The 12573-nt window shown below is 44.1% G+C and overlaps 5 protein-coding genes across 5 annotated transcripts in view; 2 read left to right on the top strand and 3 right to left on the bottom strand.

Moving 5' to 3' along the window:
• On the top strand, positions 1-2079 carry LOC134192200 (protein TTE1956-like). Its single transcript, XM_062660903.1, has 6 exons — positions 1-102; positions 167-465; positions 1283-1356; positions 1423-1690; positions 1749-1876; positions 1940-2079. The coding sequence occupies exons 1-6, from the start codon at positions 18-20 to the stop codon at positions 2055-2057; spliced, it is 972 nt and encodes a 323-aa protein (XP_062516887.1). The 5' UTR covers positions 1-17; the 3' UTR covers positions 2058-2079.
• LOC134192199 (flavin-containing monooxygenase 5-like) lies at positions 2048-3902 on the bottom strand. The gene is made up of 3 exons (XM_062660902.1): positions 3694-3902; positions 2912-3628; positions 2048-2741 (listed from the first exon to the last, which is right to left on the bottom strand). The coding sequence occupies exons 1-3, from the start codon at positions 3861-3863 to the stop codon at positions 2093-2095; spliced, it is 1536 nt and encodes a 511-aa protein (XP_062516886.1). The 5' UTR covers positions 3864-3902; the 3' UTR covers positions 2048-2092.
• A 423-nt stretch (positions 3903-4325) lies between these two features.
• LOC134191956 (adhesion G-protein coupled receptor G6-like) lies at positions 4326-7399 on the bottom strand. The gene is made up of 7 exons (XM_062660609.1): positions 6964-7399; positions 6859-6904; positions 5833-5936; positions 5619-5755; positions 5300-5562; positions 5175-5241; positions 4326-5114 (listed from the first exon to the last, which is right to left on the bottom strand). The coding sequence occupies exons 1-7, from the start codon at positions 7357-7359 to the stop codon at positions 4604-4606; spliced, it is 1524 nt and encodes a 507-aa protein (XP_062516593.1). The 5' UTR covers positions 7360-7399; the 3' UTR covers positions 4326-4603.
• Positions 7400-8060: 661 nt separating this feature from the next.
• Positions 8061-9678, bottom strand: LOC134192493 (vasorin-like). Its single transcript, XM_062661232.1, has 8 exons — positions 9584-9678; positions 9453-9524; positions 9318-9389; positions 9184-9255; positions 8966-9111; positions 8430-8908; positions 8222-8365; positions 8061-8159 (listed from the first exon to the last, which is right to left on the bottom strand). The coding sequence occupies exons 1-8, from the start codon at positions 9676-9678 to the stop codon at positions 8061-8063; spliced, it is 1179 nt and encodes a 392-aa protein (XP_062517216.1).
• Positions 9679-10065: 387 nt separating this feature from the next.
• LOC134191981 (DIS3-like exonuclease 1) overlaps positions 10066-12573 on the top strand; it is a 12154-nt gene continuing 9646 nt past the window's right edge. Inside the window, exons 1-7 of the mRNA XM_062660638.1 lie at positions 10066-10249; positions 10347-10402; positions 10569-10646; positions 11547-11698; positions 11757-11838; positions 11905-12052; positions 12125-12219. Of these exons, the coding sequence (XP_062516622.1) occupies positions 10102-10249; positions 10347-10402; positions 10569-10646; positions 11547-11698; positions 11757-11838; positions 11905-12052; positions 12125-12219 (759 nt within the window). The 5' untranslated portion in view covers positions 10066-10101. The remainder of the gene's footprint in view (positions 10250-10346; positions 10403-10568; positions 10647-11546; positions 11699-11756; positions 11839-11904; positions 12053-12124; positions 12220-12573) is intronic.

Genomic DNA, 12573 nt, shown 5'->3' with positions numbered 1-12573 from the left:
GAGGCTTGGTACACAGAATGTTGATTGTTGTTGTTGCTCTCTTCGCTTTCCATGCAACCTCTGTGGAATCCCGCTTGGCTGGAGCGTTTGTGATGCCACATGGTAATGATAGTCAGCTAATACTTGAAGTTGGAAACGCACTTTCTGAATTCTGTGAAATGTGCAGGCGGTATAGCTCTCGACCCAAAACAATTCAAAACCGATAACGATACACTTCTGCAGGAAGCCTGGGCTCTACATAATTCTTGTGTGGCTGTGGGAAAAGAGGTGATGAATTTGAAACCGGACGTTGTGTTCATTAGCACGCCACATGGGATTGCAGACTTGAATGCGTTTCTGTTCTATTTGAATGACCACGGATATGGTAGTGCAGACACGGATAATTGTCTCTGCCCACCTTGTTGCTACACTGTGGGAGTATCGCTGGACTTTGATTTGTCTATGCAACTGGTTGATAAGCTGAAGGTACGTATACATATGGCATTGGTTGAGAAAACAAGCTCATGGGTGTAGGAAGCAAATAGTGACCAGTCTGGCTTAGCGCGCGCTAAAAGGCGGGGTGATGAGCGCACGTTACTAGGTAAGAGCACAAAGTATTGCCACGAGTAGAATATATTACTTATTTAATTGGCTGTACTATTAGTGCTACTGAGCATATGTTGAAATTTTATTTTTCAAAAACTGGTCTGGCCATGGTCGGACTGGTCGGACTAGATGCTACTCCCATGAATGAAAATGTCTGTAATAGCTATTTAGTTGTGCATGCACGTGTCTGTCTGTCTGTCTGTCTGTCTGTCTGTCTGTCTGTCTGTCTGTCTGTCTGTCTGTCTATATTTCTCTCTCTGTTTGTCTATAAAGACAATCTTACTTGTACATCTGTCTGTCTGTCTGTCTGTTTGTCTGTCTGTCTGTCTGTTTGTCTGTCTGTCAATACATATATTTTCTATTTAAATCAAACATTTGAGAGAGTCTACAGCAGCACTAATACACCAGCACCATTACGGTCTTGAAGCTTTCAAGTTTACACTTAGTACACTACATTTTGTCTATCTCTCTGTCTGTCAGCTGTTTGTCTATCTGTTTCTTTTTCGATCTTTTTGTTTTTCTGGGCTTGTGCTGATATAGAAAGATATATAACTGTTAGTTTGTCTGTTTATTTTTGACAAGATAGTAGAGCATGATTCAATATCTACTTCACAGCTAAAAGAACACAGTTTATAGACTCCTTAACCAAAGTAGGTACGAGAAGATTAAAATTTAGTGTCGTCTTTATTGCATTTAGGACAAAACAAGTAACGTGTCTGGTATTAACGGGTTTGGAGAACCAGGAAATGGAGCGTATCCCTTTCCCCTCAAGTACATCCTTTATTCTAACTCTAATTAGTTTCTTCCTGTATGGCTACTATCGTTCTGCATGATCAGGTGGGGAGAAGTCATTCCTTTGTATTTCTCACTGGGACTGACCGGCCTTAATCAAACAACAAAAGTCATAGTCTTATCTCAGCCAAGCAGGAGGTACAACCACAGTGTCTCTATGATCAGTGAACTTTTGGAATTGGGTACAAACATGTACAACCTGCTAGACAACGCAACCGAGAAAGTAGCCGTTATAATCAGCGGTGATCTAGCTCATACACATCTGTCCGACGGGCCATATGGCTACTCAAACGCGTCAGAACCATTTGACCAGGCAAGTAAAATTATTACAATCGACACTCTGTATGTGATGTCTGAGGCTGCTTCATTAGGCTTGTGGAAAGTGGGCAGCCACGTTAGATGAACAATATCTTATCAAAGACGCGGCGTATTACGCTGATAGAGCTTTGTCCTGCGGATTTACTGGATTTGTCATGTTGCAAGGCATGTTGTCGGTCAGGTGAGTCTATTGCAGGGACATGAGCGACCGTATATGGGGTATATGTAGTGTACTTGTTTGAAGGAACCCCGGATATTGGACCCCTCGTCTCTACGTCAACTACCATCCTTCCTACTACGGTATGATGGTTGCGTCTTTCCTTCCAAGCACCGAGGAATGTTTAGGTTCATGTTGGTTGTAAACTACATTAGAAAACATTAATTAAGCGTAAAGACTTCACGCTAGTAGACATACTAACGTATAGACTAGAGAAAAGAGGACGGCAAAAACGGTCACTACTACCGGGTATGTCATGAGTCCAGTCACCGGTACATTTCGCACCGACTCTCTCGCTTTGTCCCATTTTCCTGGTCCTTGCAGTCTCCACTGGGCCGCTCCACCGCTTCCCAAAAGCAATCGCCAAGCGAGGTTGGGATGTCGCCATAAAGACGGTTTGGCACCAAAACAGGACGCCACCTCGTCGTTGTAAATAAGAGGGTCACATTGAAGTGTGTGCCGCGCTGAGGTACGATACCGTTTTTCCATTTTCGCTCTATCCTGACGAATCTCGCACTTCATTGTATCTCTGAATGGCAAGTGCGCGTTGCCCTTGCAAAGTTCGACGAACCATCGCGCCTGCGTCTCGGAGACGGCGAGGATGCCGCCGGTGGAAGGTTGAACAAAACCTATGAACGCCAGTGAGTGACCGGTGTCTGGATGAAACACGTTTTTATAGAGCTGGAGTACGTTTGTACTCTCTTGGACCGCTTCTGCTCGAAGCTGTTCGCCGAGGAACGGTAGGTCGATGCTGTAACCGGTACACACCACAATGTCGTCAATGTGCGTTGTGGAACCGTCCGTGAATATGACCTTGTTCCCATTGATCCTGAGACATCACGAATAGTTACTATATATCGCATACTGTGGGGTCTCAATCTATATATATATATATATATATATATACACACACACACACACACACATAAATATTATTTAATATATTAATATTAATGCAGATATTAATATTTATTGTTGGTCCATATTACTGCATCTCACCTGAGGACGTTTGGCTTGATTGTAACGTACCCACGTTGAATGCAGTGAATTAGTGTGTTACTAATTGTCGGATGCGCTTGCATTGCCTTCATCTTTGGATTGAGACCCCACGTTTTGGGGTGTCCGGTGACAAGTCGAATGACCGTCTCCGTGATGAAGTTTAAGAACTGCCAGGGTAGCCACAGCGCGAGTCTGCACGCGTAGAGATCGATTGCATTTCCGAAGACATAGTTGGGAAGAACCCAGACCCCGGAACGCGTGCTCACAGTCACATTGCAATAGCCCGACAGAGCAGCATCCGAAGCCACATCCACCGCACTGTTGCCGATTCCGACTACTAGCAGCCTCTTCCCATCGACTCCATTAATCCTAGCCGACTTGTAGTCAACACTGTGGATTATCCTGCCCGGAAACGTATTTTGCCCTTCAAATTGTGGCCGTCGAGGCTTGGTGTGATGCCCGGTTGCCACGGCGACGTGGCGACATTTGTAGGTTTCCGTTTTTCCTGACTGGTCGGTTGGTTCGGCAGTAATCGTCCACAAATGGTCACTGCGTAGGAGGGAGGTGACCTTCCTGTGGAAGACGATGTGTTGGCGCAGACCGTTTGCGTCTGCATACAAGTTCACATATTTCGCCATGTCTTTGTGGTGAGGGAAGTCGGGAACGTCGTCAGCGAAGGGAAAGTCGGAGAAACAGTAGTTGTACTTCGAGACGTTTCTGAATATGTTCTAGCAGTCAACGAAACGAGGGGGATGGTACTGATTTCTTTTTATGGTACTTACATGTGTGTGAAGTCCATGACACCGTAACCTTTCTCCTGGTACTGCCATAGACCGCCCACGTGGTCTGATTGCTCCAGTACGATGACACTGAGGCCACCGTCGAGAACATTCTTTGCTGTTGCGAGGCCAGAAATCCCAGCACCGATTACAGCAACGTCGTAGATTTCCATGGAACTTTTTAGTGACTATATGCGGGGCACATTGTTTTACGAGCTCCACTCATGATTAATATCTATAATCAAAGTAATACTCACGTGACCTGCCAGGTCTAACTAAACGATCACACGCTTTCTACTTGCGCTAGTAGCTAAAGTTTTAGTTGTGGACATTGGTTCTCGTCTATAACTTTTACCTAAATGCGCGATCTCGCAAAATGTAGGTACACTGTATAGTTACTTACATGCACAGGAGGCAAACTAGCAGTGGAAAGTAGAACGAGGATCACGTGACCGGAACATTTCTCTCAGTCTTCTCTGTTTTGTTTCAGTTTGCCGGTTTTTGCAGAATCCATTTAAACAGACCTCGAAACCTAGTGGTTGACCATGGGGATGAACTTTACCTTTCCCCCAACCTGGTTATGCACGCATGTCGTCCATGCGTGTGCGCTAATTGCAGAACAGCCAGTAGACGTCAAATCGTTTCTATTGATTTTATAAACCATCGCGTACATATACTATTCTAGAATGTCACAACGACGTATTCCCTAAGAAATGCTCATCAAGAGTGTTCATAGTCTAACTAAACGAAATTACGAATGCAAATAAGAGACATAAAGCTACTAATCTGAATTCAGACTATATCTACAGTATTAAGCATACGCTTTCCTTCTCTGAAAAAACTCGTGCTATAATCTTCAAGTTATTTTCCGCATATTTGATAGACGACGTCCCTAGTACGATGGCGACGTTTCTCATTTGATCGCAATATTTTTATTCGATCCCGACCTGGAAAGATTTCTCTTATCTGTTCGAGTCTCGTCAAGCGCTCTCCACGTCATTCTCCCACTCGGAGTTCGCCACTGCATGCCTCCCACCGGTCTCTCAGTTTCTGTATTCTTGCATTTTCTTTGGTTTCCTGTAATACGGCCGTGCCAAGCCTTTCGCACTTCTGGCTTTCCAAGACAATGGAAGCAAAAGATAAGAAACCCCTGAATGGAGTTGAAAACGACGAAAAGATACTGGAAGATCAAACGTGCATGCCCGATGGCAAGAGCACCGAGTGACCACGTGAGACCGAGGATCACCATGGCGGCGAAACTGACGCGCAGCCGCAGGAGAGCGGCAGTGAAAAAGGTAGATCGAATCGGTCTCGCATCCCGCACCGAGCGGAGCACGATGACAAATACGCCGCAGTTGAAGACGAGGATAGCAAGAGCTGGAACGAGAAACCCGGCAAAGAACACGCCATTTTGAATCCAACAACTGTAGAAGAAAGAATTAAAATCAGCATTTCTATACTGAAACGACGCCTTTTGAACTTACTATTCTGTTCCAACGTAATCGCTTGAAGATAAACCCAGGCATATTCCCACAACAACGGCAGGAAGGCCTGGAAAACAACAGAAAATAGTTTGAATAATGCCGGCAAAATCCAGTCATTTGCATACCCCAACAGACAACCACGCAAAGCATCAGGTACTGCACACTAGAGGCTGTTTTCAATTTCACAACCGTTAGATACAAATTGACAGCCTCCGCTCCCATCCACAAGAGCGCAGCCAACAAGGAGTAGTGCAGCAGTGCCGATATGGCTCGACAAAGTGGAGAGTAGTCGGTGCGCGATATACCGGCAGCGAATATGCCAACGACGAGCAGCAAAGCGAAGCAGAGGTTGACCAACAGCTTGTTGGCCATCTTCTGTCGTAGTTTCCTAACGACGGTACGCAACATCAGTGTAAGTGTAGTTAGAACGTGAAGGAAACTGACCTGAAGTAGAGCAATGTGATGATGGTCAGACAGAGACCGAATGTAGACAGAGCACAGCCCGCGTAGGATAGAATGGCCAAGGCAGTCTCGTGCACTTCTGGAATTTCGTTGTCTGAATCAAGTTGAGCGGACACGTCCTGCAGTGTGTATACACACACACGTGTGATGGACTGGTGACATACAATACAATGGAGTAATAATTACGAGGACTGACCATGAGTAGAGCGAAGTTGGTCAAATGGTAGCACAGACAGTGAGTTCTATTGACGGCGTCTGAGTCCATGATCTTGCATCCGATTTGTGACCAGTCATCAAAAGCTTAATTAATTGAGTGCAAACATGAATATGTAATACATCGTTCGATTTCCCTTCCATGCAGCATTTGATAGAGTTTGGTAGCTGTTTACAAGTTTGTCTGTCGTCTGTCCGTCTTTATGTTCGAGCCGTAATTGTTCTATGTAGGCGGGCTGCCAGTGCAAGCGACCGTATACTCGAAAAATAAACATTCAGCCTGTTTGTAAAGGCCGGTTCACTGATCTCATTGACCAACATAACGTAATGTAACGCACCGGAACGTGAAACAACGCAACGTGTAACGTAGATAGCATTCACACAATACGTTCGTTCAACGTCGGTATCTAATTTTGCGTACCCTGACCTTTGGTCACGTGACTCTGCATGCTCCACCGGACCTTTCTTTTAAATTCACGAACGAATCGGTTTCTCAGGGATTTCCACCTGTGGATGCATGCGCCAATAGACTCTCCCGCAACCGCAGACACCTCTTTCCAAGCATTTTTAGCGATGACGTCTCTATAGGCCCTCGCCTTGACTTGCTACAAACAATGATACCATCTAATAGCGTCTATAAGCTTTTCTTCCATTTTCAGAGATGTACATGTATGATTGGCCAAAGAAATGACGTGCTGAATTGCTCAAACCCTATTGGTCAAACGTTCCGCTCCGTTACCTCAACGTAACGCAACGTAACGTAACGTGCGTAGCGTCACCTTGTTAGACGACGCTCGCAACGTTAGCTATACGTTACGTTGTGGCACGTTACGTTACGTTGGTCCTGCGTAGGGTATGTGAACCGGCCTCAACTGTTTGTCTGTCTTCTGCGTACGTTTCCATCGTCTGCCTACCTGTCTATTTGCCTATCTACTGTCTGTCTTTGCAATCGAGTCCTTTGTCACTATGACCGTCTGTTTGTATGCAATCAGCACATGCGAGTTCTCACGTTTCTTTTCGAAATCCCACCACGAGCACAAAGGATCAACACCGAACTAGCTCCAAACATTAGAATACTTAATACAAAAATCCTAATTAAATTGTTTATGACTACCTGATTATGTGTAAATGTGAGTGAGACCGGATTTGCAAGATTATCCACTTTCTGACTTCCAAAACGGCAAGAGATGATAAGTGAATTGACTTGGTGTAAGCCTGATTTGTCTGCCGCTTCCCATTTCTTTTGAATCGCACTCGAGAACAACTTGCTGTTTCGATAGACAACGAACAGCAAAATCACCTCCTCATCATCACCACTCCGGTCATCCAATGCATCAGCTGGAATAAAAACCGATGCTCGGACCCCATTATCAGCTACTTTTGACTGGTCAGTTTTTGCTGTGGAACGTCTTAGCCAGTTGCCATCTTCGTCCAGAGCAACCACGCTCATTCCAGTGAAATTTGATGGACGTACTCTCACTGCCTCGACAGCCAAGTTTTTGTGGCTCATGCTGAGGTGGTGCAAATTGTTAGTAAGCAGCGTGTACTCGACGTAGTCTTCCAGTAGTATCACAAGGCTGCGTGAACAAAAGTCTAAATGAGTATGCAATAGATAAACACAAGTGAACATACTAACACATAAGTAGCCTCAACCTCCCAGACCCGTATAGCGCCAATCCGTGGAGGCGGGTCTGGGAAGTCGAGGCTACACACACACACACACACACACACACACACACACACACACACACACACACACACACACACACACACACGACACACCACACACACACACACACACACACACACACACACACACACACACACACACCACACACACACACACACACACACACACACACACACCACACAAACACACACACACACACACACACACACACACACACACACACACACACACACACACACACACACACACACACACATGAGCCATGGCTCTGTACACACAGTCACCCGTTGTTTCGTGTATACTTTGTAGAGCTGTCAGTGATTTGATTAAAATAATTAGAGATTTTTGTAAAGGAAACTATAAATATCTAGCTAGTATGTTTTAAAAACATCTAACTTACTAGCACTGCAGGCACTCTACTGGCCAAACTAGTAAAATTGGAATTGGTGTGTATGCATGTAAAACACGAGACCCCATCCTTTCTCAGTGTTAACTAGCGTTTGTGCGCATGCTAATACTCATTACCGAGATGATGCCTTGCTGTCACGATGTGTGTCTTGCAACACCGGCAGCTCCAAATCCATCAAATGATTTGTTACAGCAACAATGTTGTCCAGCAGCTAAACAGACGAAAATTAAGGCAACAAAACACAACGAAGACCAATAAAACGATATGTGGTACCGCTGGACTTGTTGACAGACTCAATGCTCGCTCCAAGAGAGTAGTAACCTCGTCAACATCGTTCGAATTCAGCCAGCTTGGATTCGACACCAAGTCAACAATCTCGCTAACAACTGAAGCAGCATTGGCTGAACTGATAGTTTGCTGAAGAAATCACAGTCTTTCCTACAACAAGAATGAGACGCGTGCAGGTAAAAACGGTACTTACCGTTGAAAGGTTGGTGAGTGTGTCACGATAATAGTCTACCAACCCAACAGTCGACACTGTTGCAATTGCCACATCAGAGTGGGACTTGACAGTCACATCAGACGTCGACTTGACAGTGGAATCAATTGTGGCCGGATTGGAGTTCTCTGTCAGAGTCTTATCCTTTTTAGTGACTGGAGATGACGTAGAAATTACACTCGAATGTGTATGATTCTGCTCTCTTGTGACCGGACTGCTAGTGACGTCATCATGTGTAGTATCAGAAGAGGTGGTCACATGATGTTGTTGAGATGGAGTTGTCGTGCTGTGTAGAGATGGGAGCGAAGGCGACGTGACACGATCACTTGTAGATATTGAAGACGTGCGTAGCCTATCTGCAGGTGTTGTAGGCCCTGAAGACTGTGTTGTCGTATTCAACATTGTAGCTGTTCTCGTTGGTATCGTGACTACTTGAGGTGGTTGGGTAGTTGGAGGATAAACTGAAATACATACAAATTGCCGAATCACAACCAGAAATGCGTTTTCGTAAGGCAAACCCGTGCAGAGTTCTGTCTCGTTGAGGTCCGCCAATTTCTGCTGTCGTCTTTGCCAAGGATAGTAGCACAATGCATTGTTTCCTAACGTGTAGTTGAGTATGTGTAAAAATGAACAACTGCAGTTGAGTGGATTACTCTTCAGTTCTCTATCGACAAAGTAAATGCACTCATGAATACAGCATGCTAGCATACTGTACCTGTACCTATACGGTACTTACATAACTGAAGTATACGGGATACCATGAAGTACACCAGCAGAGAGAAATTGCAAGTTGTTCGTGCGAAGGTCTCTGTGTATGCCGTAGACTATAAATATAATTTATAATTTTAAATTTTTGTTACAATTACTCACAAACGTTCTAGTTTTGTCAGGTCAGAAAAGATGGCATCCGGCAACTCAGAGAGTTGATTCATCACAACAGATCTGATCACAAAAAATTGAAATTAATCGAAGACAAGACGTTTCACAAACTGCTGCGAAACATACAGACGCGTCAGAGACGAAAGGCCAGAAAACAAACCAAACGGCAGCGACGTGATCGCATTGTTGCTCAAAACGCTTAGAAAAGAACAAACAGTTAAACCAAAGATACGACTTTCAGCTGGCTGCAGTATTACAGGACTTCGAGAGAACCGAGACCGTGAAATGCTTGGCGATCTATAGCCGTGACCGCATTGCCGCTGATTGCACTAAACACGAGAGACACGCCCATCCAGTGGTACCGCTCGACAGAGTGAATGTGTTCTTACAGATACGTGATGTTCGTGTGGTTGTTGAAAGCGAACGCCGGTATGTGTGTAACTCCTTTCGAAACGAGCGAGCTGTGACGAGAAGAGAGCGAGTCGTAAACATTCTGGCTCTGCCCACCGAATTTTCTTGCTCATACTCACATTCTAGTCTCTGTAATGGACTCGTCGTCGCATATCTGTATGTTGAAACAGACGCAAGCACTCAGACAAGCAGTCGACGCTCTTAAAACGGCCAGAAAGAGGAGAACGGTTGTAAACAAGCACAAACCACCGCGGGCCATGGCCTCGGACAACAGACCGTCGTCAACATGTCGACAACCTAGCGGGGTTATCCGGGATCTAGGCTCTTGATGTCGACCGGCCTTCTGTAATGCTGCACGGAATCGATGCACGGCGAGAGGAAAGATATGATTAAGACAGAAAAGGTGCTGCGGTTGAAGAGTCGGACGAAAGGCGTCGTGAGAGTCGTGCGCGAGCACTATCTCCGCGACGACATCGTCTGTCGCAGTCGTCTCATTCCCGACACTTGCAGAGGTGGACACTCGCACCTGCTTGAAGCACAATCTTTAGCCAGTATTGTAGTATTACAAGTAGTCTAACGTATTTCAAGTTCTGCTCGTATTTTCGCTAGAAGGTGAACCGTGTTTGTCAGCCACTGTCACACACTATGTGGTACTAGATTACCAGGTACGTCTATATGCATGCATGTTGGTCAGTGGGTCTTTCGGCCATTTTTAATTAATTAATTTGAAAATTTGAAATTTTGAAATTTAAAATGGCCGAAAGACCCACTGACCCATGTTTCTATGTACAACAAAAATGTTGATTTGTAAATATTTTATTTGGATTGCAGGCAATACGAGATTATCTGGAGATTTTCGAGATGTCTGAGTTTTCGAATCTAATATTTACGCAGACTGCGATGAACCACGTAAGTGTGTATTATCATTTTGATGTTATCAGAAGACAGATGTTTGCTTTAATTAATGTGGCTGCATGGCTGCTAGCCATTGCTTGTGTTAATTAAAATTTCAACTAATACAGTAGCACACCACTTGTCCGACGGGCATGGGACCAAAAGGATGTCGGATAACTGACGCATTTTGAAAAACAACTGCAGAATACTTAAAGAAGCTCAACATCTAATTGTACATGTAACAACTAATACAGTACAACTTCTTTGACTAGGGAATGGGAACTGTCAAGACTTAAAGTAACCACTAATCTTAGTCTGGATCAATGCTTTTACTCTTCTTGCTGTAGTTTTCATCATCATTAGCCCATTCAGTAGGACCATTGTGTGTACTGAAACTTCAGGTTGTTCTTCTAGGTACTGAAGAACCGTTTCTACAGCTTCACATTCCATTTGACGACACGCGGATCACGGATACAGTACTGTACACACAGGAATCGTATATCCTAGCGTGCGCACGGTCTCACAGTTCAGACAAGCCATGCACCGTCGGATAATCCGTGCTGTCGGATAAGTGGTGTTCTAATGTAATACACCGAATGTATACTTGGTATATAGGTAGGCAATTCAATGCAGACTGAATCCTGACTATTTGACCTGATAGCTATTTCTATGACCTAACAATTAATCGCTGTCTTTAAAAAGCAGACAAACTAGGCTTTGTTGCTGACAACAGTTGACGTCTTTATGGGTCTGTGAGCCTAGTCTTGCATAGCCAGACCCCTTTCCGCGGTGTCACTTCCAGACGAAACTGGGTCTGGTGAACAGCCTTTAATGTCAGTGTGTGTTGTGTAGCCAAAAATCAGCTATCTAAAGACCAGATCTGGTTTCTTAAACTTCTTTGCTTTGTATTTGAAGGTTCGTCATCATGCTAGTCGTAAATTTTCTAGTCGACTCCATCAGTACGTAACAGACATCAGAAGGCACTCTATTGTTTTCAGCAACGAACATTGCAGAGAATGTTATCAATCAAGGAATGAAGACGAACGTGTAGAAGATTGGGAGGCGAGGCATGTGTCGTATGTAACCATAGAAAATGTCGATCGTGTGACAGAAATTATGATGCAGGCAAATATATGGAGCGTGTTGCTTTGTGTATCACTTCTTCTGTCGACAAATGCCTATTGTGATGATATCTGACGATCGAAGTGTACGGATATTGATGCTAACCGCATTTCGTTCTGATTGAAATTTGATCAAATGTGTGACTGGACAGGTTATTGAGAGATATGGCAATATGACGGTGGGTGTGTTGGTTATGACGATGGCAGACTATCTAAATAATTTCTGGTCTCAATTGAGTGAGGCTCACGAGTTGTACGATTCTGTCTCCGCTAGTCTGACTGACAAGAAACTAAACAGAGGTGCTGGGTTGGATGACGTAGGATGTGCTAACATATTGATATTAATACATAGTTGTGTCATTCCTTGAGTAGGATCTCGGGCGATACGTCTTTTAGGTGGTTTGTCTAGATCAAAGGAGTATGAGGATCATATGCCATTAGACGTGCTGCAAGTAGGCATTAAATCGGTAAGCGAAGAATGGTGGCAAGTTGTTGTGCTCGTTCTGTTATCGTTGACTGGTTTTTGTGCCTGTGTGTTTGTCTGCTTGTTTAATGGTGTGTTTGTTAGTTGATCTTGCCTGTATGCTTGAAAATAGTTTTGTTTGTTTGTGTGTATGGCTATTTGTTTATTTGTTTTTGTTTATTTGTTTTTGTTAGTGTATGTTTATCTGTGTTTGTTGTGTGTATGTCTATTTGTATATTTGTTTTGTTTGTTTTGTGTGTATATTTGTTTGTGTGTGTAGGTTTTATGTGTGTATGTCTATTTGTTTGTTTGTTTTTTGTTTTTTGTTTGTTTTTGTTTGTTTTCATTTATTTTTTGT

This window comes from Corticium candelabrum, chromosome 16, assembly GCF_963422355.1.
Source record: "Corticium candelabrum chromosome 16, ooCorCand1.1, whole genome shotgun sequence".
NCBI classification, from domain to species: Eukaryota; Metazoa; Porifera; class Homoscleromorpha; order Homosclerophorida; family Plakinidae; genus Corticium; species Corticium candelabrum.
The sequence above is the reverse complement of the archived record's forward strand: the minus strand, read 5'-3'. Positions and strand labels throughout refer to the sequence as shown.